A 27,438-nucleotide genomic window follows, 5' to 3' on the forward strand; every position below is an offset into this window, starting at 1 on the left:
GCAGCTAGTTTCTATCCACCGGCTCCACTTGGCTTTTAAGCATACAGCAGTGTAAACGTTAATAAAAATGATGTTTTTGTCGTTATGCTAATAATCTAGCATTATTTGTTGTACTTTTTCCGTCTACAATTTATTTATTAGGTATGACATTATTTTAGCTTTGCCTGTCCAACTTCCTCTCTCCGTCCGAACACATATCGGAAGACATTAACGGTACTGACCGATCACCGTGTCATCCTCGGCCAATAAGCGTCAATGGATGGGGAAATGGAGGGGCGTGTGCCCCGCACACAGCTCTCCCGGCCGTTGTCAGTTTTCGTGAATGGTGCTCCTACTGCTCATCCAAGTAGCTCCTCAATTTCCCCCACACGGCTGGGTGCACCCCCTTCTCCAACAGCGCTCGGTAGAGCGGACGGTCACCCGTCCGAGTGCTATAGCGCTTATCTCCGGTGATCTGACGAAAACCGGTGTTACCACTGAGTCAAGGGCGTCGGCTTTCCTATCCGACACAGGATGAAATTAGTACTTTGTAATACAGGGTGGTCCACAGGAAATTGCAAATTTTCGGCAGGCCACCCAGCTAAGATGTACACTCCTGGAAATGGAAAAAAGAACACATTGACACCGGTGTGTCAGACCCACCATACTTGCTCCGGACACTGCGAGAGGGCTGTACAAGCAATGATCACACGCACGGCACAGCGGACACACCAGGAACCGCGGTGTTGGCCGTCGAATGGCGCTAGCTGCGCAGCATTTGTGCACCGCCGCCGTCAGTGTCCGCCAGTTTGCCGTGGCATACGGAGCTCCATCGCAGTCTTTAACACTGGTAGCATGCCGCGACAGCGTGGACGTGAACCGTATGTGCAGTTGACGGACTTTGAGCGAGGGCGTATAGTGGGCATGCGGGAGGCCGGGTGGACGTACCGCCGAATTGCTCAACACGTGGGGCGTGAGGTCTCCACAGTACATCGATGTTGTCGCCAGTGGTCGGCGGAAGGTGCACGTGCCCGTCGACCTGGGACCGGACCGCAGCGACGCACGGATGCACGCCAAGACCGTAGGATCCTACGCAGTGCCGTAGGGGACCGCACCGCCACTTCCCAGCAAATTAGGGACACTGTTGCTCCTGGGGTATCGGCGAGGACCATTCGCAACCGTCTCCATGAAGCTGGGCTACGGTCCCGCACACCGTTAGGCCGTCTTCCGCTCACGCCCCAACATCGTGCAGCCCGCCTCCAGTGGTGTCGCGACAGGCGTGAATGGAGGGACGAATGGAGACGTGTCGTCTTCAGCGATGAGAGTCGCTTCTGCCTTGGTGCCAATGATGGTCGTATGCGTGTTTGGCGCCGTGCAGGTGAGCGCCACAATCAGGACTGCATACGACCGAGGCACACAGGGCCAACACCCGGCATCATGGTGTGGGGAGCGATCTCCTACATTGGCTGTACACCACTGGTGATCGTCGAGGGGACACTGAATAGTGCACGGTACATCCAAACCGTCATCGAACCCATCGTTCTACCATTCCTAGACCGGCAAGGGAACTTGCTGTTCCAACAGGACAATGCACGTCCGCATGTATCCCGTGCCACCCAACGTGCTCTAGAAGGTGTAAGTCAACTACCCTGGCCAGCAAGATCTCCGGATCTGTCCCCCATTGAGCATGTTTGGGACTGGATGAAGCGTCGTCTCACGCGGTCTGCACGTCCAGCACGAACGCTGGTCCAACTGAGGCGCCAGGTGGAAATGGCATGGCAAGCCGTTCCACAGGACTACATCCAGCATCTCTACGATCGTCTCCATGGGAGAATAGCAGCCTGCATTGCTGCGAAAGGTGGATATACACTGTACTAGTGCCGACATTGTGCATGCTCTGTTGCCTGTGTCTATGTGCCTGTGGTTCTGTCAGTGTGATCATGTGATGTATCTGACCCCAGGAATGTGTCAATAAAGTTTCCCCTTCCTGGGACAATGAATTCACGGTGTTCTTATTTCAATTTCCAGGAGTGTAGATGTGTTCGCGCCATCTACAGCATCTGATCGGATCCACATATCACGCCATTCACTCCAGTAGGGGACATTGTCCAGTGCAAGTGCGTATTGACGGAGGGGAGCAGTTCCGTTGTTCCATAGCATTGAGGATATTTAACGTGCAATGCACCGAGGAAGAGACCGCAGTTTCCGTGTTCCACACAGAACGACTACATCCAGGCGAATAAAACAATGGCGTATGGCGGGTCAGTAACGAATGTGAAGCATAAGATACCGGCAATGATAGTTCGAACGCCGGACGTCTAAATAAGGAAAAATGTAAGTTAATGCGGATGAGTAGGAAGAACAAACCTGTAACGTTCACATACAATGTTACTAGTGTCCTGCTTGACGCAGTCAAGTTGTTTAAATATCCGGGCATAACGTTGCAAAGCGATATGAAATGGGACTAGGAAAGAGTGGTTCACCTGTAAAGGAGACCGCATATAGGACGCCGGTTCGACATATTCTCGATTATTGCTGGAGTGTTTGGGATCGTAACCAGCTAGGACTGAAGGAAAACATTTAAGCAACTGAGAGGCGGACTGCTAGATTTATTAGCGGTAGGTTCGAACAACACTAAGTATTACGGAGATACTTCACGAGCTCAAATGGGAATCCCTGGAGGGAAGGCGGCGTTCTTTTCGAGAAACACTACTGAGAGAATTTAGGGAACCGGCCTTTGAAACTGACTGCCAAATGATTCTACTGCCAGCAGTATACATTGCGCGTAAGGACCAAGAAGATAATATATGAGAAATTAGGGCTCATACAGGGGAATATAGATAGTCGTTTTTACCTCGTTTCATTTGCGAAGGAAAGGAAATGACTAGTAGCCCGCCACGCACTCTATGGTGACTTGCGGAGTATCGATGTAGATGTAGATGCACCTCTGCAACGAACCCTATAGTGATCTGTCGGCCGCCATTCCAGAATATTACAAATCCATCGCATGTCTTTGCAGAAGACTGTGTAACAGAATTTATACACCCTTATAAGCTGCAAGTGGCTCAACAGTTACGGGAGATGAAGTGAGCAGGCGCAATTTCTTGACAACATTACTGGACAGAATTAACCTCTGAATGATGCTCGGAACCATGTACATCAAAAGAGGTGAATCAAATTTTCCACTAATGTATTTTATTTCTTATCTTCAGACAAATGATTTCAGAAAACATTTCACGGAATTTTTTCAAAATTGTTTTAGGATAAATTTAGATAGTTTTAGCTCGATCTATATTATCTGACATAGCATCAAAATTCCGTCTGCGAAAAACAGTATAATTAGATCGTATTTCAACAGTTTCTGGTATTGCGAATTAAAGGTGACAAAGTTTGGTCACGTACGATAAGTTTGTGTTGTAAAGGTGGTAGACGCAAAGAGAGGATTCGTCCGAAAAAAGTACAGTTACTGCGTGTGTGGTAGGATTTAATACGTGTTTTCTTGTACGAAAAAAACATCAAATTTCTGGTAATTTCGTTCCGTGTAAGACAGATACCGACTTTAACACCCAAAGTATTAAAAACGATAAGATGTCTAAAAGTGAACTAGGCACCAGGCATGATCGAATTCCAGTCAGATGCACTGAAAACGTCTCGGGATCAGTTCCTTTGGTAGCTCAGCTTTTTGAAGAATGTCTAGCGCAGTCAATAGTCCTGTGTGACTGTAAAAGAGCACGGCTTACCCTTGTTTACAGAAAAGGGAAAATCTCAGAAGTACAGAATTAAAGACAATTATTGTTAATGATGTACTACGTCGTCAATTACTGAGCAAGATATGATCAGAAAGAGTATCTTCGAAAGCGTGTCATTGTCCCAATGAATATGTGATTCCTGTATGTTATACTGGATGACGAATATTCCACAGGAACGGAAGGAACGTTGGATGTTCCCCAAGGAGACGAATACGACTCTCAGTTTTTCCAATATCTATACTGCTAAACGGCTATAAATCAGTCAGTCACAGATCCAGGTTGGCTATCTAACGGCTTATAGGGTCAACACATGAATCACTGTAGATGCCTACTCAGTTATATCACTGCAGAAAATATAAGAGAAAAACTAGTTTCACAGAAAAATGTAAATACTTCTCAATATCGGTTGTATACATGCTTTTTGTAATCAACCATAAATGATTTACGTAGTTAACGTCATCTCTTCTAATCATATCTCTGAAGCTGTTTTATGCGATGCAGCGGGCGATTTAGCGGTAGATAAAAAATTCTCCGTTAGTAGCAGCAGCCCTATAAGATTGTTCGTTGGCAATGTTGTTGCGTACAGGAAAGTAACTTCGTTGGACGATTATCAAAAACTGAAAAAAGATTTGGGCAAAATGAATGGCGGCTCTCTGAAAATGCGCATAAATAATGGATGATGTGTGTAGCATATAGAAAGAAACTGATAGTGTCTGTTATTAAGATTAGTGGTGCACATTATGGGCGTCACATCATTGTATTTAAGGGCAATACTAAGAAATGATATGAAATGGGATGAACAAAGAAGAAAATAGATGCAAGACTTGGATTTTTGACACACACCTCATAAAGTGCAGTGCATCTGTGAAGGAAATTACACACAAGATACAAGAACTACCAGTTCCATACTATTGTCTCAGTGTTAGGAGTTCTTATCAAGTAGGCGTTGTAACAGACATTCAACGAATTCAGAATGCGTTGCTATGACCATGACAGATCGGTGTAGCTCATACGAGCGTGTAAAAGCGTTAGTCAGAGAACTTGAATGGGAATGCGCGGAAGGGAGACGAGTTACTTCTCGCGAAACTCGGTTCGGTAAATTTAGAGAACCTGTGTCTGCAGTAGGCGGTGCGACCAATATGCTGCCACGATCGCATGATCGGGAGACTATGATACGAGAAACGTCGGGGTGTACTGAGGTGAGAAAAGTCATGGTATAGCGACTTGCACATATACAGATGGCGCTACTATTACTTACACAGGGTATAAAAGGGCAGAGCGTTGGCGGAGGTGTCATTTTGTACTCAGACGACTCATGTAAAAAGGTTTCAATTGTGATTGTGGCCGCACGGCGGCAATTAGCGGATTCTGAACGCGGAATGGTAGGCGTTAGGGAATTCATTATTCCGAGATCCACAGCGTAAAGAGTGTCCCAGGACTATCTAAATTGAGGCATTACCTCCCACCACGGAGAACGAAGTAGCCGATGGCAATCGCTTAAACAAGGACAGTGGCGTTTGCGTAGAGTTGTTAGTGCTAACAGACAAGCAACACTGCGTGAAAAAAATCGGAGAAGTCAATGTGGAACGTACGACAAACATATCCGTTAAGACAGTGCGTAGAGTAAATATCTCTGGAGTGAGCTTTCACATACGCAGAACAGATTTTGTGTTGTCAACATGCATTGCCGGCCTGGTCACGTGATCTCGGGACGACGTGTGTTTGTCCGTATAGCGCCCTGTATATTTATAATGTCACTACATCCCTAGTACAGACGGATTCTTTTCGTACGTGTAGTGGATTATTTATATATGTTGCGCAGACATTTTAACAGTATCCATTTGATGCCTGGAATGAACCAGCTACGTAACTTTTAAGGGCAAATGATATTACATTCTGCTTCTTTGCGATAGGTGTCATAGTTCAGATGCACTCTATTTTTGGTAATTTTCGGCACTTTATAGTACTACACAGCCTGAAGTACATTTTTGCAGTGATAGTCCTGCAAAACGACTTGACAGTATGCTAGTACTTTTGCAAGTGTCCGAAAAACACCGAATTTGCCACACATTAGCGATTATATCCCTGCTAAATCGTCCTTTTTTTCTTGTATTTCTGCGTATTTATTTTCTCGTTTTTGCGACCTAAAGCACAATTTTTCTTACTGGTGGCACTTTGAAGTATTTATTTAACGCATTTTAAGTACTTGCTCCCAGTTTATTAAATAAATAGTAGACTGAGTAATCTCTATACATAATCGACAAGTCACTGATAAATGCTTGGAGGATAGTGTTTACTGAAACAACTAACCATTCCCTTTCCTGTTCCACTAGTAAATTTACGAGAGAAAGCGATGGTTTGTAAGCTTTTGTGCGAGTCGTAATATCTGTTATATAGTCATAAAATCGTAGAAAAATAGGTCTACAGAATCAAGCCTTAGTTATAAGGTGTCTCGAAATTTTTAAACATGTACAGTGTCTCTTACTAACGTGATAACTATAATTAGAGCTACATGGTATGTACCCATGAAAAGTTACTATCCCTCCTTTCACATACTTTTCTTTGCATCCGTAGCAACAACAGTAATTCACGCTCGCTATTGCACTATCAACAAACGGTGAAACACAACAAAAACTCTTGATATTATAAACTTCAAACGCTGCAGAAAGCACACACGCACAGCGAAGTCCCGAAAACACGTGACAATCCTGGGTTAATGTCGACAACATGCGCAGAACGCAATGCTCACTCCAGAGATATTTACTCTATGGGACAGTGAGGAGAAATTTGGCGTTAATGCGCTGTGGCAGAGGACGACCGAAGCGAGTGCCTCTGTTAACAGCACGACAGCGTCTGGTGTGCCTCTCCTGGCCTCGTGACCATATCGGTTGGACCCCAGACGACAGGAAAACCGTTGGTTGGTCATGTGAGTCCCGATTTTAGTTGGCAAGAGCTGATGATAGGGTTCCAGTGTGCTCCAGACCCCACGAAGCGATGGAACCGACTTGTCAACAAAGCACTGGCAAGATGGTGGTGGCTACATAATGGTGTGACCTGCGTTTACATGGAAGGGACTGGTCCTCTGATCCAACTGAAACGATTGTTGACTGGAAATGATTGTGTTTGGCTACTTGGAGACCATTACTCATATGACTGTGGCGTGGTCATATGTGAGCCGTGCTGCGACTCGCGTTGGTGCCCTTGCTAGGTTGGCATCGTTTAGTTGGTATGGTTACAGTTGTCGTCTTCTTAATGTGCTCATTGGCGCCACTATGTTTGGAAGCGTTGTCCGCTAGTGGCAGCAGGGGCACTTATCGATATCTAGTAACGGTGGTACTATCTTTGGGGCGACGTTGTGGTGTTTCCGTGTCGTGTGAGTCCGCAGTTCGGTTGGGGATGGACTACCAGCCAGGTACGCGCAGCGCGAGGACACGCCGGGACCACTGGTTGCTCGCATGCACTGCCGGATGGAAGGGCTGTAGTCGCGAGGGGTACAACCTCGTTGTCAACCGGATTCGGGAAGTTTAAGTTGAGTGGACCTTAATTCAAGTAGAGAAACCCCCACCGTTGTGAGATCTCGCCATTTGCTTGCGTGTTGCTGCTCGCAGGGTCGCGGAGCGTTTGGGGAAGGCGAAACTAATTAGCCTTCAAATGGTTCAAATGGCTCTGAGCACTATGGGACTTAACATCTGAGGTCATTAGTCCCCTAGAACTTAGAACTACTTAAACCTAACTAACCTAAGGACACCACACACATCCACGCCCGAGGCAGGATTCGAACCTGCGACCGTAGCGTTTGCGCGGTTCCAGACTGAGGCGCCTTGAACCGCTCAGCCACTCTGGCCGGCAATTAGCCTTCCTCCACTTCTTATTATTAATTGTTGCATTCTATATGTTATCATTTGTGAAGTCGAACCACTGGTATTTTTCCTGCCTAGTGACAGCTAACGCCCCAGTTACTTGCCCTGGAGCTTAGTGTATGTTACGACAGTGTACTTTTCCTCGCCTTGCCGCTGCTGTCTGGTAAGGCGTGTAGTTCGACAGCTTCCTTGATTTGTGGGCTGGGTGGTTTTCTTTTTTTGTTTTTTTTCCCAAGCTCTGCTAGTAGTGGTTCCTTTCCGCTTCCGGATACTCTAAACACCGGAGTCTGAAGACATAGTGCTGACCGCTGGTTCCGGCTTGGGTGTGTTATCCCATCATTTTTTAAAAGAACAAGCATCGAAATCTCACTGCTAGAATTCAATTGTCTGACTAAAGTTTTAAGACAAGTAACACTCACAGCTGAATCTCAATCTTTTAAGAACCAGTTAACTTCTTCAAACTTGAAATTACAGTTATTAAATTTAAAAAAATCATCAAATCTGACCAAACCAAGGAGAAGGGGGAGGGGGCGCAGACGTTTCTCCAAGGTTCGACCTGGGAAAGTCCCTCAAAACCGCAAGTTTCATTGGTCATCGGACGTTAGATAGATTCGGCAAATGATTATTGGTCATACGTTTAAACTGTCACTAGCCTGAGTTACCTTGTCGTGAAGTGAATGCAACTTTTGCCTGCCCGTGTCCGTCTCATCGCTTGCGAAGTTTTGAGGGACTTTCCCAGGTCGAAACTTGGAGAAACGTCTGCGCCCCCTCCCCCTTCTCCTTGGTTTGGTCAGATTTGATGATTTTTTTAAATTTAATAACTGTAATTTCAAGTTTGAAGAAGTTAACTGGTTCTTAAAAGATTGAAATTCAGCTGTGAGCGTTACTTGTCTTAAAACTTTAGTCAGACAATTGAATTCTAGCAGTGAGATTTTGATGCTTGTTCTTTTAAAAAATATTTTAATAACTGCAACTGCAAGTTGAAGAAGTTATCTGGTTCTCAAAAGATTGCGATTCAGGCCTCCAGCCGAGAAATAGTTTGAATTTGTTGTCATTAAGGCTTTCAGCCGTGCAACACTTCTTAATTTAATGTCACCTTTTATTTGTTTTTGTTTCCAAATAAAATGTGAGTGATTGAAAAATAACCTAACCAACAGCAATTGATTACGGCCCCATCCACAATCGTAACCCAATCCTGCCTTCCTTGGTACCAGGTCTCAATATGAGTGCAGATTTCAGTTGATAAAAGCTGATGATAGGGTTCGAGAGTGGCGCAGACTCCGTGAAGCAACAAGGCAGTGTGCTAGCTGGTGGTGGTTACATAATGGTGTCGGTCGTATTTCCAGAGAAGGGACTGGTCCTTTCAAACGATCATTGACTGGAAATGATTGTTGTTGTTGTTATTGTTGTTATTGTGGTCTTCAGCCCTGAGACTGGTTTGATGCAACTCTCCATGCTACTCTATCCTGTGCAAGCTTCTTCATCTCCCAGTACTTACTGCAACCTACATCCTTCTGAATCTGCTTACAGTATTCATCTCTTGGTCTCCCTCTATGATTTTTACCCTCCACGCTGCCCTCCAATGCTAAATTTGTGATCCCCTGATGCCTCAGAACATGTCCTACCAACTGGTCCCTTCTTCTTGTCAAGTTGTGCCACAAACTCCTCTTCTCCCCAATTCTGTTCAATACCTCCTCATTAGTTATGTGACCTACGCATCTAACATTCAGCATTCTTCCGTAACACCACATTTCGGAAGCTTCTATTCTCTTCTTGTTAAAACTATTTATCGTCCAGGTTTCACTTCCATACAAGGCCACACTCCATACAAATATTTTCAAAAACGACTTCTTAACACTTAAATCTATACTCGATGTTAACAAATTTCTCTTCTTCAGAAACGCTTTCCTTGCCATTGCCAGTCTACATTTTATATCTTCTCTACTTCGACCATCATCAGTTATTTTGCTCCCCAAATAGCAAAACTCCTTTACTAATTTAAGCGTCTCATTTCCTAATCTAATTCCCTCAGCATCATCCGACTTAATTCGACTACATTCCGTTATTCTCGTTTTGCTTTTGTTGATGTTCATCTTATATCCTCCTTTCAAGACACTGTCCATTCCGTTCAACTGCTCTTCCAAGTCCTTTGCTGTCTCTGACAGAATTACAATGTCATCGGCGAACCTCAAAGTTTTTATTTCTTCTCCATGGATTTTAATTCCTACTCCAAATTTTTTTTTTGTTCCATTTACTGCTTGCTCAATATACAGATTGAATAACATCGGGGAGACGCTACAACCCTGTCTCACTCCCTTCCCAACCACTGCTTCCCTTTCATGTCCCTGGACTAACTGCCATCTGGTTTCTGTACAAATTGTAAATAGCCTTTCACTCCCTGTATTTTACCAGTGCCACCTTTAGAATTTGAAAGAGAGTATTCCAGTCAACATTGTCAAAAGCTGTGTCTAAGTGTACAAATGCTAGAAACGTAGGTTTGCCCTTCCTTAAACTATTTTCTAAGGTAATTCATAGGGTCAGTATTGCCTCACGTGTTCCAACATTTCTACGGAACCCAAACTGATGTTTCCCGAGGTCGGCTTCTACCAGCTATGTTTGGCTATTTGGAGAACATTTGTAGCCATTCATGGACTTTGTGTTCCCAGAAAACTATGTGACGACACTTGGCCACAACTGTTCGAGATTGGTTTGAAGATCAATATGGACAATCCGAGCGCATTATTTGGGGACCCACATCTCCCGACATGAATCCCGTCTAACATTTATGGGAAATAATTGAGAGGTCATTTCGTGCACAATATCCTGCATCGGTAACACTTTCGCAATTATGGACGGCAGTAGAGGCAGCATGGCCTAGTATTTCTACATCTACATCTACATCCATACTCCGTAAGCCACCTGACGGTGTGTGGTGGAGGGTACCTTGAGTAGCTCTATCGGTTCTCTCTTCTCTTCCAGTGTCGTATTGTTCGCGGAAAGAAGGATTGTCGGTATGCCTGTGTGTGGGCTCTAATCTCTGTGATTTTATCCTCATGGTCTCTTCGCGAGGAGGGAGAAATATACGGCTTGAGTCCTCGGTGAAGGTATGTTCTCAAAACTTCAACAAAAGCCCGTACCGAGCTACTGAGCGTCTCTCCTGCAGAGTCTTCCCCTGGAGTTTATCTATCATCTCCGTAACGCTTTCGCCATTACTAAATGATCTTGTAACGAAGCGCGCTGGTCTCCGTTGGATCTTCTCTATCTCTTCTATCAAACCTATCTGGTACGAATCCCACACTGCTGAGCAGTATTGAAGCAGTGGGCGAACAAGCGTACTGTAACCTACTTCCTTTGTTTTCGGACGGCATTTCCTTAGGATTCTTCCAATGTATCTCAGTCTGGCATCTGCTTTACCGACGATCAACTTCTTATGATCGTTCCATTTTAAATCACTCCCAGATAATTTATGGAATTAACTGCTTTCAGTTGCTGACCTGCTATATTGTAGCTAAATGATAAAGGATCTTTATTTCTTTCTATGTATTCACAGCACATTACACTTGTCTACATTGAGATTCAGTTGCCATTCCCTGCACCATGCGTCAATTCGCTGCACATCCTCCTGCATTTAAGTACAATTTTCCATTGTTACAACCTCTCGATATACCACAGCATCATCCGCAAAAAGGCTCAGTGAACTTCCGATGTCATGCACAAGGTCATTTATGTATATTGTGAATAGCAACGGTCCTACGACACTCCCCTGCGGCACACCTGAAATCACTCTTACTTCGGAAGATTTCTCTCCATTGAGAATGACATGCTGCGTTCTGTTATATAGGAACTCTTCAATCCAATCACACAATTGGTCTGATAGTCCATGCGCTCTTACTTTGTTCATTAAACGACTGTGGGGAACTGTATCGAACGCCTTGCGGAAGTCAAGAAACAAGGTATCTACCGGAGGCAACTTCCCACGAATCCGTGCCACGTCTAGTAGCTGCGCTAAGCCGGGCAAAAGGTGGTCCGACACGATGTTAGGAGGTATCCCACTCCTTTTTTCAGCTGAGTGTACGTAAACACGCCACAGCTGGTAGCGTCAGTGCGTACCTGCAGCCTGGAGTCGAGCTTGTGGTCGCGCGCGGCGACGCCGGCGACGGCGGCCTCCACCTGGCGCACCAGCTGGTCGGCCTGCGAGGCGACGCGCCGCGTCTCTGCGCAGCACTGCTCCAGCGACACGAGCGCGCCCGCCTGGCCCGCCGTCGCGTTGCCCACCGTCGCCTCCACCGCCTCCAGCGCGCGAGCCGTCCGCTTCAGCGGCGCCGTCAGCCGCCGCCACAGCCTGCCACACACATCCACACACACACGTAAAGCCAGGTAGCAGGGGCCCTATTCTGTATCGTGCATACCAATCAGTGTAGGTTAGTCTCGGTACTGACGTCATTTTCGGTTCTTTATCGAAATAACCTAAAGCCAGGTAGCAGGGGCCCTATTCTGCATCGTTCATACCGATCGGTGTAGTAGGTTAGTCTCGGTAGTGACGTCATTTTCGGTTCTTTATCGAAATATCCTAAAGCCAGGTAGCAGGGGCCCTATTCTGCATCGTTCATACCGATCGGTGTAGTAGGTTAGTCTCGGTAGTGACGTCATTTTCGGTTCTTTATCGAAATATCCTAAAGCCAGGTAGCAGGGGCCCTATTCTGCATCGTTCATACCGATCGGTGTAGTAGGTTAGTCTCGGTAGTGACGTCATTTTCGGTTCTTTATCGAAATATCCTAAAGCCAGGTAGCAGGGGCCCTATTCTGCATCGTTCATACCGATCGGTGTAGTAGGTTAGTCTCGGTAGTGACGTCATTTTCGGTTCTTTATCGAAATAACCTAAAGCCAGGTAGCAGGGGCCCTATTCTGCATCGTTCATACCGATCGGTGTAGTAGGTTAGTCTCGGTAGTGACGTCATTTTCGGTTCTTTATCGAAATATCCTAAAGCCAGGTAGCAGGGGCCCTATTCTGCATCGTTCATACCGATCGGTGTAGTAGGTTAGTCTCGGTAGTGACGTCATTTTCGGTTCTTTATCGAAATATCCTATTCAGTAAGCTTCTGAGACTTGTTACAGAACGGTCCTCCCACCGATTTTACGACAATTGTACCGAGAGGTTTTGGATTTCGGTCTGTCCCTGTCGATCGGTGAGCTGTTGTTTTGGATTTAGTGATTGTGTTTCTAAAGAAACACCAGAGGACGCATCCGGTTAGAAAGTGAGTTCATAATAGACTATTTTCCTTTGTTAGAAATACGATTGTTAGGTTGTTACTGTGAGTGATTACATCCAAAACAAAACGTTTCCGGTCAATATTCTCTCAAAATACGTGTTATTTTTATGCAAAATAAGAGTTTAAAGATCATTAAATACCAAGACAACGACTCTGCTTACGTATATTACATGAGTGTGAACTGACGTTACTAGTGCCTTTGTCTACTTTCTCCCACAAATGGATTAGTTAGTAACTATCGAATCGTGTTTACAACTGTCACGTAACAATGGAAAGCAATTATGTGAAGCCTGATATTGGAAACCTTCCAAACTATCACGCATTGATGACTTACGCAGCACCGCTTGGCAACGAAGTCAGCCTACGTTCCTCTGCACAATATTACAAGAAATGAGCGTTGCGTGTCTGTTCTTTGGCGTGGCCAAGTGGATGTGCTTGGGTAGCTCAGTTGGTAGAGCACTTGCCCGCGAAAGGCAAAGGTCCCGAGTTCGAGTCTCGGTCCGGCACACAGTTTTAATAATGCCGGCACGGTAGCTCAGCGTGTTCGGTCAGAGGGATAGCTGTCCTCTATCATAAAAAAACTGAGTTAATAGATCAACAACGAACTTAAAAGGGTGTCTTGCGACGTCCGCCCCGATCAGATGCAACGAACGAAAACGAACAAAATGAAATTAAAAAAAAAGAAAAAAGTTGTTAGCGCGCGGGAACATGAGCAGGACGACAAGCGTTCGCGCATGGGTGGATGCAAAATTTTTTTTTCTTCTTCATATATGCAACAAGTTCTGAGACATTGTTGATCGTGTAAGTTAAGATTTTTCTGCAATATTCGTTATTACTTACATGTAAGAGCGCACTTCCTCAGTAATGATTTCGTGGTTTCTGTGCGTTTAAAATACGAAATACGAAATTGTTCGAGATGAAATTGCTGTGAGTGAAACAACCGACAGTGACCTTTATAGTTTTTCTTGTCAGAAATAATTCATTTTTTCCGAATATGTAGCGATTTCAGAGTATGAGGTTAGACTGGAATCTAAGAGCACAACTTAAATTACTGGGAATCTAACTAGCACCATTCGTCATCATAATCTTGCTTGTCACAAGTATTTATCTGCGACCGAATCCTGAACCAGAAAAGACAGAGATGAAAGACCTCTGCCGTATTAATTTTAGCCTGTAGCACCATATACGAAACATTTTCATTGATGAGATGCATGTTATAAACTTCGACGAACTGCAGGAGCTCTCAAAAATGCGTTTTTTTTTTCAATTTTGTTTTTAAGACCCAAATCGACATATCATATAGGGAAGTGGGCTACTTAGTCATTTGGATCTCTAGGAGCGAGTTATAACCACATTCTGTTTACGTTCTTATTCTTTGAATTTCTCAGAATCAATTCTTCGGGTGTTTTTATAGATGTATTAGAACAATATGGCAACTACACACTATTCCTAACTCATTTATCGAAACGTAAATTCCAAACCACGATGTCAATGTGAATAAGAACAAGATGACATACTGCTACATTATGACAATCTGCAGAATACAGTCAAATACGCTATCGTTATTATGCATGCATGCATGCAAACATGTGGTCAGAAAGCCGGCCGAAGTGGCCGTGCGGTTAAAGGCGCTGCAGTCTGGAACCGCAAGACCGCTACGGTCGCAGGTTCGAATCCTGCCTCGGGCATGGATGTTTGTGATGTCCTTAGGTTAGTTAGGTTTAACTAGTTCTAAGTTCTAGGGGACTAATGACCTCAGCAGTTGAGTCCCATAGTGCTCAGAGCCATTTGAACCATTTTTTTGTGGTCAGAAAAACTAAAAATTTTTATCCATTTCAGCTGAGAATCATGGGAATGGATATACTGCGCCTGATACTGTTAAGGAGGAGGCAAAGGCGATGAAGGCGGGCACGTCAGCTCGATGTAATGCGGCGTCATGCGTTATGGCAAGGTAAACGCAATTTTCGGTACTTGGAAGAATAACGCGCCTGTGTCGTCTGATAGCCGTTTTGTGTTCGTGGCGCTGTGGGCGCTGCAGTGCGCATGCGCGGCTCAGCGGCCACTTACTTTTGATTGGCTTGCGCGACACGAACCGACAACAGCGCTTCGGTTCTCTAGACCCGAACGGTATCGCTACCGAAATGCATACTGAATAATGCAGGGACTCTAATTCGAGTACTAGACCGTTCGGTGCTCTCGAGTACCGAAACGATCGACACAATGGCGGAAAGATACAGAATAGGCACCCAGACCCAGCACTAACTTTTCGATAAGGCACAAGGGACAAACAGTATTCCTTCGGTATTTCTGGAATCATTGGGGGATGTAGTAAGCGAATGACTGTTGAAGTTGGTTCAAATGCTTGAAATGGCTCTGAGCACTATGACACTTAACTTCTGGGGTCATCAGTTCGCTAGAACTACTTAAACATAACTAGCCTAAGCACATCGTACACACCCATGCCCGAGCAGGATTCTAACCTGCGACCATAGCGGTAGCGTGGTTCCAGACTGTAACGCCTAGAACCGCTCGGCCACCCCGACCGGCTGTTGAAGTTGGTCTGTAGAATTTATGAGACTGGAGACGTACAGGAGTTCCACAAAAATATGGATACACCGCGAGAAATGCATGCTGAAGATACACAGTCCAATCACATTACTGTGAGCACCTGCCAAAACTCCTGAATAACGACCATATACAGCGCTGACACGTAGGAGGAGAGTCACTAAGGTTCTGGAGGCTACCGACAGGAATGTACAGCCATGCCGGCTCCAGTGCCATGGCGAGCTACGCTAATTTTCTCTGTTCAGGATCAATTTTCCATGTTGCGAACAGTTCGATCACGGTGGTCCCATAGCTTCTCGACTGGGTTTGCATCTGGGGAGTTTGGTGGCCAGGACAGTATGGTAAACTGATCCTGGTGTTCCTCGAACCACACACGTACACTGCGAGCTGCGTTACTCGTTGCATTGTTCTGCTGGTTATGTTATGTTACCCGGGGACGTAGAAACAACGGAGAGGCTCCGCCCACGCCGCAGCTGCAATGGTCCGCAACCCCACGACGACTACTGCAGTCCACTTCAACCCTCCGCCGCCCCACACCTAATCCAGGATTACTGTGCGGTTCGGCCCCCGGTGGACCCCCAGGGAACGCCTCACACCAGACGAGTGTAACCCCTATGTTTGCGTGGAAGAGTAATGGTGGTGTACGCGTACGTGGAGAACTCGTTTGCGGAGCAATCGCCGACATTGTGTAGCTGAGGCGATATAAGGGGATCCAGCCCGCATTTGCCGAGGCAGGTGGAAAACCGCCTAAAAACCATCCACAGACTGGCCGGCTCACCGGACCCCGACACAAGTCCGCCAGGCAGAGTCGTGCCGGGGACCAGGCGCTCCTTCCCGCCCGGAAAGCCGTGCTTTAGACCGCACGGCCAACCGAGCGGGTTGTCCTGCTGGTAGATGCCATCGTGCCGAGGAGAAACAAACTGCGTGTAGGTATGGACATGGTCCCCAGGGATAGACGCATACTTGTATTGATTTCCTCTGGCATGTCTTCTGTGTCCCGCCGACACGCTGTATATACCCTCCTCTGCTATTGCTGCCAACTGTCGTCGGTGAGTGGCTATTGCACGTCGACGTGGAATATAGGCGGTGGTCACATTAATGTGGCTGGACTGCATAGTTTTACGTGCTTAACCTCAAATATTTAACACATTAACTCATTTGTAAAGTAATCAGGCGTTTTCAGGTGTTTGATAAGTGAGAGTGGACACGATCCCCAAGGATAGATGCGAACTTGTGTCGGTCCACAGTGCCTTCTAGAAAGACGAGATCACCCAGGAAAGGCTACGAAAACATTCCCCATACCATAACGCTCCGACGATTATAATTAAATGTTTCCCTGAGACATTTACAGGGTGTTTCAAAAATGACCGGTATATTTGAAACGGAAATAAAAACTAAACGAGCAGCGATAGAAATACACCGTTTGTTGCAATATGCTTGGGACAACAGTACATTTTCAGGCAGACAAACTTTCGAAATTACAGTAGTTACAATTTTCAACAACAGATGGCGCTGCGGTCTGGGAAACTCTATAGTACGATATTTTCCACATATCCACCATGCGTAGCAATAATATGGCGTAGTCTCTGAATGAAATTACCCGAAACCTTTGACAACGTGTCTGGCGGAATGGCTTCACATGCAGATGAGATGTACTGCTTCAGCTGTTCAATTGTTTCTGGATTCTGGCGGTACACCTGGTCTTTCAAGTGTCCCCACAGAAAAAAGTCACAGGGGTTCATGTCTGGCGAATAGGGAGGCCAATCCACGCCGCCTCCTGTATGTTTCGGGTAGCCCAAAGCAATCACACGATCATCCAAATATTCATTCAGGAAATTAAAGACGTCGGCCGTGCGATGTGGCCGGGCACCATCTTGCATAAACCACGAGGTGTTCGCAGTGTCGTCTAAGGCAGTTTGTACCGCCACAAATTCATGAAGAATGTCCAGATAGCGTGATGCAGTAATCGTTTCGGATCTGAAAAATGGGCCAATGATTCCTTTGGAAGAAATGGCGGCCCAGACCAGTACTTTTTGAGGATGCAGGGACGATGGGACTGCAACATGGGGCTTTTCGGTTCCCCATATGCGCCAGTTCTGTTTATTGACGAAGCCGTCCAGGTAAAAATAAGCTTCGTCAGTAAACCAAATGCTGCCCACATGCATATCGCCGTCATCAATCCTGTGCACTATATCGTTAGCGAATGTCTCTCGTGCAGCAATGGTAGCGGCGCTGAGGGGTTGCCGCGATTGAATTTTGTATGGATAGAGGTGTAAACTCTGGCGCATGAGACGATACGTGGAAGTTGGCGTCATTTGGACCGCAGCTGCAACACGGCGAACGGAAACCCGAGGCCGCTGTTGGATCACCTGCTGCACTAGCTGCGCGTTGCCCTCTGTGGTTGCCGTACGCGGTCGCCCTACCTTTCCAGCACGTTCATCCGTCACGTTCCCAGTCCGTTGAAATTTTTCAAACAGATCCTTTATTGTATCGCTTTTCGGTCCTTTGGTTACATTAAACCTCCGTTGAAAACTTCGTCTTGTTGCAACAACACTGTGTTCTAGGCGGTGGAATTCCAACACCAGAAAAATCCTCTGTTCTAAGGAATAAACCATGTTGTCTACAGCACACTTGCACGTTGTGAACAGCACACGCTTACAGCAGAAAGACGACGTACAGAATGGCGCACCCACAGACTGCGTTGTCTTCTATATCTTTCACATCACTTGCAGCGCCATCTGTTGTTGAAAATTGTAACTACTGTAATTTCGAAAGTTTGTCCGCCTGAAAATGCACTGTTGTCCCAAGCATATTGCAACAAACGGTGTATTTCTATCGCTGCTCGTTTAGTTTTTATTGCCGTTTCAAATATACCGGTCATTTTTGAAACACCCTGTAAATCTACGATAATGATCGAAGCAGACGAAATGAAATAAAATTTGTGCTGCGGCCGGGACTCAAACCCGGGCCTTCTTGCTTGCTAGGCAGAAATGCTAACCACAACACTACCACAGCACGATGGTCAACATTGCTGCACGAACTACCTAAGCTGAGTGCTCTCCCCAACGCAAACTTCTTCAATTCATTTTTCCCTTACATATTGTCGCTACTGCCAGAGCTCTCCGGTATTCGCAAGCACCCCAGCATTGGACGTAATGGGTCGTCCTTGTACCATTGGTGATCTTATAGATATTATAATTAAATGTTTCCCTGAGACATTTAAGTCTCTTTTTATTATCTACGATAATGATCGAAGCAGACGAAATGAATTAAAATTTGTGCTGCGGCCCGCATCTCGTGGTCGTGCGGTAGCGTTCTCGCTTCCCACGCCCGGGTTCCCGGGTTCGATTCCCGGCGGGGTCAGGGATTTTCTCTGCCTCGTGATGGCTGGGTGTTGTGTGCTGTCCTTAGGTTAGTTAGGTTTAAGTAGTTCTAAGTTCTAGGGGACTGATGACCATAGCTGTTAAGTCCCATAGTGCTCAGAGCCATTTGAATCATTTTTTTTTTTTTTTATTTTTGTGCTGCGGCTGGGACTCGAACAGTTTGTGTTGGGGAGGTCCGCGCGGCTCCCTCCGTCTGAGGTCGAGTCCTCCCTCGGGCATGGATGCGTGTGTTGTCCTCAGCGTAAGTTAGTTAGATTAAGTTCATTCCATGTAGGCTTTCACGGCCGGCGTCTTCATCAGTAAACACTTCCGGGCTACGTTGCCGTGGTCGATCTGTAGAACTTCTTCTCCCTGACGTTTAGTTCTCAACTACGGAGAACATCTTCCGAGGTGAGTCGTTGACTCACCTCGGAAGATCTTCTCCGTAGTTGAGAACGAAACGTCAGGGAGAAGAAGTTCTACAGATCGACCACGGCAACTTAGCCCGGAAGTGTTTACTGATGTTAGATTAAGTTGCGTGTAAGCTCAGGGACAGATGACCTCAGCAGTTTGGTCCCATAAAATCTCATCACCAATTCCCAAAAATTTACAAATGTACTAACTTCATCACGAGTGGTGTCTGTTCTGTCGCACATGCCCGACAGAACACCACACCTAGATACACAAATGTAGTCATACGTTTGCTACTTTTAAATAACGATGCGAAAGCAGACTGCCAAGCTAACACTGCTACAAACTCCGAAAAGTCGTTTTACATATCACGAAAATGTTGTCCCGTATAGTTGAAATAAATTACTATCACTCGGGTTTGAGCGCGGGAACCTTGGTACAACGATATCACGCTCTAGCAATTCACCCATGCGAGATCTGTAAAACTCCCCCTCACAGATACGCCTTTTCGTACTCCATAACTCTGATATTACTTTTAATTAACGTTCACGCATGTTCTACTGGACGACAACACACAGCACGAACTAAATCGGTGTTTTGGTTGATACTGTATTCACATACAACGCTTGGTACCGACCTGGGTGTCTGAAATGTGGAGGTTTGGGTGTGAGTGAATCAGACGAGGCACGGTTCAGACTTGTCAGCGTATGTGAACTTAAACATTATGCGCAAGTATGCGTCAGAAAATCCCCATCTGTACTCTAAAGAGCAGTTGCGTAATCTCAAGATTGATGCTTGATGCGCAGTGTTCGGTGCCCGATCCTAACGCATTTCTTTTTCTCAAACTGTTAATGCTAAACTGTACGTTCAGAAACTGATTACACCACATGTGGATCTACTAGAAGAAGAACGACTGCATAGATATGGTTCAAATGGCTCTATGCACTGTGATACTTACCATCTGAGGTCATCAGTCCCCTAAATTTAGAACTACTTAAACCTAACTAAGCTAAGGACAGCACTCGCATCCATACCCGAGGCAGGATTCGATCCTGCGACCGTAGCAGCAACGCGGTTTCGGACTGATGCGCCTAGAACCACTCGACCACAGCGGACGGACGGCTTGCATAGATATTTTCAACAACACCGCCACTTCGATTTCTTTCCCCGTGATTCTTGTTTATCTGTAGGGTAAATACTCAAACACTCCTCACACAATGGAAGAGCTACAGCAGATCACTGAAATCGCTACTGCTGCTATCTTTCAGGCACCGCTGATACGCTTATCTCACAGTTTGATCAATCAAGCACAGCGTCAACTGTGCCCGAATAATCATGTTTCAATCCCGCGTCAGTCGTTGTGGTTTCACAACCCCGAAAGAATAAGGAAATCGCCCGGAGGACGGTTGCTAAGAAAAGCTGTTCTCCCGCCTCACACTCAATCAAACTGAATAATGGTTGTTATCGCACACAAATGTCGTCCCCGGCAGAGTTATGCTACCCCAAAAGAATTCCAAATGCGAACGGAACGTCGGATTCCTTTACCAAAACGGATTTGTTTTTGTATTCATTTCTCGTGTACTGAGACTATAAGAATGTCCGACCGCAGAAGACGAAGGTATACGAATGTTCCTCGGCGAGATACACAATCCGAGCCACGCGACGCGTCGTTGAAACGAAACTCGTACTCTGCTTCCATTTTAGGACCTGCAGCCTCGATGTCGTTCATCGAAACCGGTTCAGCTAAATTCCTAAATGATACGCGACAAAATAGAATTTCACATCTGTCTCCTCTTATTCATGTCCATATAAATATTCCCCTCCCTCGTGTCCATGAGATATTAAACGTGTCGACTAACTTTATTAATGGTACTTCCAAATTTCAGCTATATACAAGCAGATGGAGGAAATTTACATGTATAAACACGGTTAAGTAGTAATTCTACTGTGCACCGTGTATAAAAAAAAGCAGAGTGGAATCTCATCGATCTTTATGAAGCGCTCTTTTGTAGCTACGAGAACTAGCAACCTAGCAAAAGAATATAAAAATGAATTCTATTCAATTATAGACTTGATGAAATTTCAATGTATTTTACTTGAATGTAGCACAAATATTGATACTTGAAGGCAAGACAAATGATTTCTCAATGAAGTAATATTGATACTTGAAGACAAGAGAAATGATTTCTTAACGAAGTTACGACGGATGACTCTTCCCTTGAAGAACGTATTTCATACTACTTGTTACAATGTACATTCCATCCGAATGACACATTAGATGTGAGGCGTATCTCTGTATCTTATTTACGAGAGATCAACTGAAATATTCTAGAGATGAGTTTCCAAAGATTATTCTACAGTAAATCTACAACTACGTACTTACTTGTGGAAACCACATTACGATGTGTGGTAGAGAGTATTTCTTTTCGACTCCTCCCCACTTTGCTGTTACGATCCTGTCGCTAAGCCTTCCCACGAACTCGAACTTATTTGCACTATCATGGGGTCAGTCAAATGAAAACGAGACATATGGAAAAAAGTAAGTATTTGGTTTACTCAAACGTAATCGCCGTAACTGTTGATACATTTATCCCCCTGTGAGGCTAGACGTTCTGTGCCTTTATGGAAAAATATTTGTACCTAAATGTCCACTTCTTCGTCGATTTGCTTTGGACCTAGAAGGTGCATGCCTGGGTGCAATCATGGTTCCGTAGGCAACCGTAAACGTTTTTCCATGAAGACGCTGGCCGTCTTGTCTCACGGTGGGATAAATTTGTTAATAGCTATGGCGATTACTTTTGAAATAATAAGCAATTTACTTACTTATTTTCCATCTCTTTCGTTTTCATTTGACTGGGCTTTACACTTTCAGACAAATGAAGTAGCTGTATCATAGCATTTCTGCTTGTGGAGTACTGTGAAACTGGAAAGTGATATAATTTTATTTGAAAAAAATAAAAAATAAATAGTTACTACCACGCACTACTATAAGCATTTATGCTGGGCACTTGAGTTTAAAGTACATCGTTCCACCATCAGTGTAGGCCACCCTTTGTATGTTCGTACAAAGTGTGCCTGCGAATCATGTGATCCACAATCTGCTTCCAGAACGATTTTATCACTCTGTAGTAGTGTGTGCGGTGATTTGAAACTACCTAGCAGATTAAAAATGTGTTGGGGACTGGGATTCGAATACGGAAACTTTACTCTCGCGGCCAATACCGGCTGAGCCACGCAAGGACGACTCACGACTCATCCCCACAGTTTCAATTCTGTCAGTAGTTCTCTCCCACTTTTTATACTTTACAGAAGCTTCCCTTAACAAATTGCAGTACTAGCACTCTGAAACGAAAGGATATCGCCAAAAATGGCTTAACCAGATTGGTTAGAAACACACATCAGACAAATACAATATTCGCATCATGAATTTCGAGTGAACATCTTCACCATGCAACATGTTGCGTACCAAATGAGGATTTTCACTCACAAAACAAGTTATGAACGCAGGATACTTGATCGATGTGCAGCATCTAACACGGACACACCATCAGCAGGTTTGTGAACGATTAGAGGTTCAATTCTCTGTGACAAATAGCAGAACGACCTCCACAGTGCAGTATTGCCATTTGGGAGGGTTGTTGCTATCAGCCAAGTAGAGATATAAGGGGCGAGGACGGTGTCAGATGTTGAGTGGTCACTGAGAAGATGCCATGTAGTTGTATGAGACAGCGTTATCAGCATCTAGTACAAATTAAAAGGCGCCTCATTGTCGTACTCCATTTGGCCGCCTGGGTCTTTCTTAATAGGGACTTGACATGTGCTACAAATATACACTCCTGGAAATGGAAAAAAGATCACATTGACACCGGTGTGTCAGACCCACCATATTGCTCCGGACACTGCGAGAGGGCTGTACAAGCAATGATCACACGCACGGCACAGCGGGCACACCAGGAACCGCGGTGTTGGCCGTCGAATGGCGCTAGCTGCGCAGCATTTGTGCACCGCCGCCGTCAGTGTCAGCCAGTTTGCCGTGGCATACGGAGCTCCATCGCAGTCTTTAACACTGGTAGCATGCCGCGACAGCGTGGACGTGAACCGTATGTGCAGTTGACGGACTTTGAGCGAGGGCGTATAGTGGGCATGCGGGAGGCCGGGTGGACGTACCGCCGAATTGCTCAACACGTGGGGCGTGAGGTCTCCACAGTACATCGATGTTGTCGCCAGTGGTCGGCGGAAGGTGCACGTGCCCGTCGACCTGGGACCGGACCGCAGCGACGCACGGATGCACGCCAAGACCGTAGGATCCTACGCAGTGCCGTAGGGGACCGCACCGCCACTTCCCAGCAAATTAGGGACACTGTTGCTCCTGGGGTATCGGCGAGGACCATTCGCAACCGTCTCCATGAAGCTGGGCTACGGTCCCGCACACCGTTAGGCCGTCTTCCGCTCACGCCCCAACATCGTGCAGCCCGCCTCCAGTGGTGTCGCGACAGGCGTGAATGGAGGGACGAATGGAGACGTGTCGTCTTCAGCGATGAGAGTCGCTCCTGCCTTGGTGCCAATGATGGTCGTATGCGTGTTTGGCGCCGTGCAGGTGAGCGCCACAATCAGGACTGCATACGACCGAGGCACACAGGGCCAACACCCGGCATCATGGTGTGGGGAGCGATCTCCTACACTGGCCGTACACCACTGGTGATCGTCGAGGGGACACTGAATAGTGCACGGTACATCCAAACCGTCATCGAACCCATCGTTCTACCATTCCTAGACCGGCAAGGGAACTTGCTGTTCCAACAGGACAATGCACGTCCGCATGTATCCCGTGCCACCCAACGTGCTCTAGAAGGTGTAAGTCAACTACCCTGGCCTGCAAGATCTCCGGCTCTGTCCCCCATTGAGCATGTTTGGGACTGGATGAAGCGTCGTCTCACGCGATCTGCACGTCCGGCACGAACGCTGGTCCAACTGAGGCGCCAGGTGGAAATGGCATGGCAAGCCGTTCCACAGGACTACATCCAGAATCTCTACGATCGTCTCCATGGGAGAATAGCAGCCTGCATTGCTGCGAAAGGTGGATATACACTGTACTAGTGCCGACATTGTGCATGCTCTGTTGCCTGTGTCTATGTGCCTGTGGTTCTGTCAGTGTGATCATGTGATGTATCTGACCCCAGGAATGTGTCAATAAAGTTTCCCCTTCCCGGGACAATGAATTCACGGTGTTCTTATTTCAATTTCCAGGAGTGTATTAAAATACCGCACCACCATCCATGAAACGCCTCCCGTATGTTAGTTATGCAATGTGGCAATGTGGCAAGGTGACTGCTATACATTGTGTTAAAAGTGCCAGCAGCATCTAGTATAGATTCAGTCAAGGTCACATAGTTTCAAAGAACATAGCAAGCGAAGAGATACCTGCGCGTCTCGGATTTTCGGAAGTGTCCAGGTGGGTGGGTTGGTGGGGGAGGGCGGGGGGGAAGGTGCCCCTTTCTGTCTCCTCAATATGCAATAGCAAATGCAGTAGCCATAGATATGAGTATTTCATCTCCAAATATATGTATATTTCATCACAAAACAGGAGCGAATATTTCTTCTCTAAGGATGTAAGTAAAAGGGTGGCATAGTCATAGTAATAGGAACTTGATACGTACCATCAATAATCCACGGCATGAGGATGCAGGAGGCAATGGAAACCACTGGATTAAAGACACATAACGTGCATCCACAAGACACGTGGCCTGAAATTGAAAAGTGTCATGATGATCTCTCCGATAGATTCCGGACCATTCCTCCATCCAGATCTCCAGGAGGGGACTGCCATGAGGAAGGTGACCATGAGAAAAACATTAATTTGAAGTTAGTAGGAAATCTAGGAAAGGGAAATCCAAAGGCTCAGTCTAGATGTAGTAGGGTTTTGTGAAATGAAATGCAAAGAAGATAAGGTTTCTGGTCAGATGGATGTAGAGTAATATCAATAGCAGCAGAAAATGGTATAACGGGAGTAAGATTCGTTATGAATTGAAAAGTAGGGCAGAGAGTGAGCTACTGCGAACAGTTCAGTGACAGGTTTTTTCTCATCAGATTCGACAGCAAACCAACGCTGACAACGATTGTTCAGGTACACATGGTGACGTCGCGAGCAGTACATCATTAGATAGAGAAAGTATAAGAGGATATTGAACGGATAATTCAGTACGTAAGGGAAGACGTTAAACTAGTAATCACGGGGGATTGGAAGGTGGCTGCAGGGGAAAGAACAGAAGAAAGATCTGCGGGAGAATATGGGCTACGCAGTGGGAATAACAGTGGTGTAGGACTAACTGCGTTCTGCGATAAATTTCAGATGGTAATAGCTGATACTCTGTTCAAGAACCACAGGAGAAGGAGGTATACTTGCAAAAGACCTGGAGACATGGGAAGATTCCAGATGAATTATATTACGGCCAGACAGAGATTCCGAGATCTGAAATAGGATAGTCAGGCGTACCCAGGAGGAGATGTAGACTCGCATCATAATGAAGTAATGACGAAGAGCAGACTGAAGTTTACGAGGATCTTAAGGAAGAATCAGTATGAAGAAAGTGCGATACTGAAGTATTGAGGAATGATGACACGCTTTTGAATCTCGCTAAGGATGAAGATGAATATCACAGTAGGCAGTTCTGTGGAAAGGAATGAACATCTCTAAAAAGAGCAACCACAGATGTTGAATAGTCAGACAAAGGTACAAGGAATGCAATACCGAATAAACTTGGTTAACAGAAGGGATCCTTCAACTGATCGACTACAGATGGAAATACAAAAATGTTCACGGAAAGACAAGAATACAGCAATATGAGTTCTGATCGGTTGCGAAATCCATACCACTGTGAAAATCGAAAATATATTATTTCCAACAGTTGGCTGCACATTCCGGCTTCTTCTCTACATAGTCGCCGCTCCGACGTAGACTTTGTGGTAGCATTTTGCCAACTCCAATACTCTAGTCATAGAGGGCAGCCTTCAAAGCCAACGGTTCACGTGAGCGGAGATGAAACTCAGGGGCAACCAGTTCGGAGTGCATTAAGAGCGAAGAACACATCTCATCGAAAACGCTGCAGGAGCATCTGCATTACCACTGCAAAATGTGGCCGAGAATTGGCATGAAGAAAGAACTGCATGGTAGTCGTGTTTTGTGGACTGCATGATATCCGGCGAAATCTCTCACGAGATCCTCATACTTGGTGGGACACGCTATTTCCTAGGCATCTGTACGTACTCTGTGTGCACTCACAAAAGCAAAGAGCAACGTGAGATGATCGACCGGCATACTAGACACTGCCCAGCATGCGCAAAGCTTCATCGAGTTTTCACAGTGGTTTCCATTTCGCGACTGATCGGAACTTACTTTACGAATAGCCCTCGTCAATCAGTTGGTCAAGAAATAAATAGGAAATGCAGGGCAACCAAGGCGAAATTGCTACAGGAAAAAGTATGATGAAATCGGAAAAGAAATGATCGTCGAAAGGACTGACTCAAAATATAGAAAAAAACACCTTCAGCGAAATTTAATGGAAGTGTGGTAACATTACGAGTGCAATTGGAATTTCACTGTTAAACGCAGAGGAAATAGTGGATGGGTCGAAAGAGTACATTGAAGGCAGATGACTTCAGAGTAAAAACAGCAAAAGGAATAGATGACATTCCATTGGAATATATGCAGCAACCAAGAGGAAACAACAAGACTGGAACATCAAGAACGAAGTGCTCGGATTAAAAAGGGTCTAAGACAGTCTTTCGTTCCTACACTTCAAGCTACACGCCGAAGAAGAAATGACGGACTAAAAGAAAGATTGACAGTGGGATTCAAATTCAGGATGAAAGGATATCAAAAATAAAATTTGCTGATAACATTGCTATCCTCAGTGAGAGTGGAGAAGAATTACAGGATCTGCTGAATGGGATGAACAATGAATATAGAATAAGGATTGAGAGTAAAGCAGAAAAAGACCAAAGTAACGAGACGTAGCTGATATGAGAATAGCGAGAAATTTAACATTAGTATTGATGGTCACGAAGTGGACGAAGTTAAGCAATTCTGCTGCCTAAGAAGCAAAATAAGCCACGATGGACGAAGCAAGATTATAAAAAGCAGTGTAACACAAGCAAAGAGGGTATTCCTGGCCAAGAGAAGTCTACTAGGGTCAAACATAGGTTTTAATTCGAGGAAGAAATTTCTGAGAATGTACATTTGGA

The 27,438-nt window shown here is 45.5% G+C and overlaps 1 protein-coding gene and 1 non-coding gene across 2 annotated transcripts in view; both read right to left on the reverse strand.

The window, feature by feature from the left end:
* The window catches only part of LOC126233427 (uncharacterized), a 511,079-nt gene that overhangs the window by 233,714 nt on the left and 249,927 nt on the right, over positions 1–27,438 (reverse strand). The window contains exon 7 of the mRNA XM_049942864.1: positions 11,699–11,930. Within this exon, the coding sequence (XP_049798821.1) occupies positions 11,699–11,930 (232 nt within the window). The remainder of the gene's footprint in view (positions 1–11,698; positions 11,931–27,438) is intronic.
* On the reverse strand, positions 18,367–18,439 carry Trnaa-agc (transfer RNA alanine (anticodon AGC)). Its single transcript has one exon. It is a non-coding gene; the product is annotated as a tRNA-Ala (tRNA).

The sequence above is a fragment of the Schistocerca nitens genome, chromosome 1 (assembly GCF_023898315.1).
Source record: "Schistocerca nitens isolate TAMUIC-IGC-003100 chromosome 1, iqSchNite1.1, whole genome shotgun sequence".
Classification (NCBI taxonomy): domain Eukaryota; kingdom Metazoa; phylum Arthropoda; class Insecta; order Orthoptera; family Acrididae; genus Schistocerca; species Schistocerca nitens.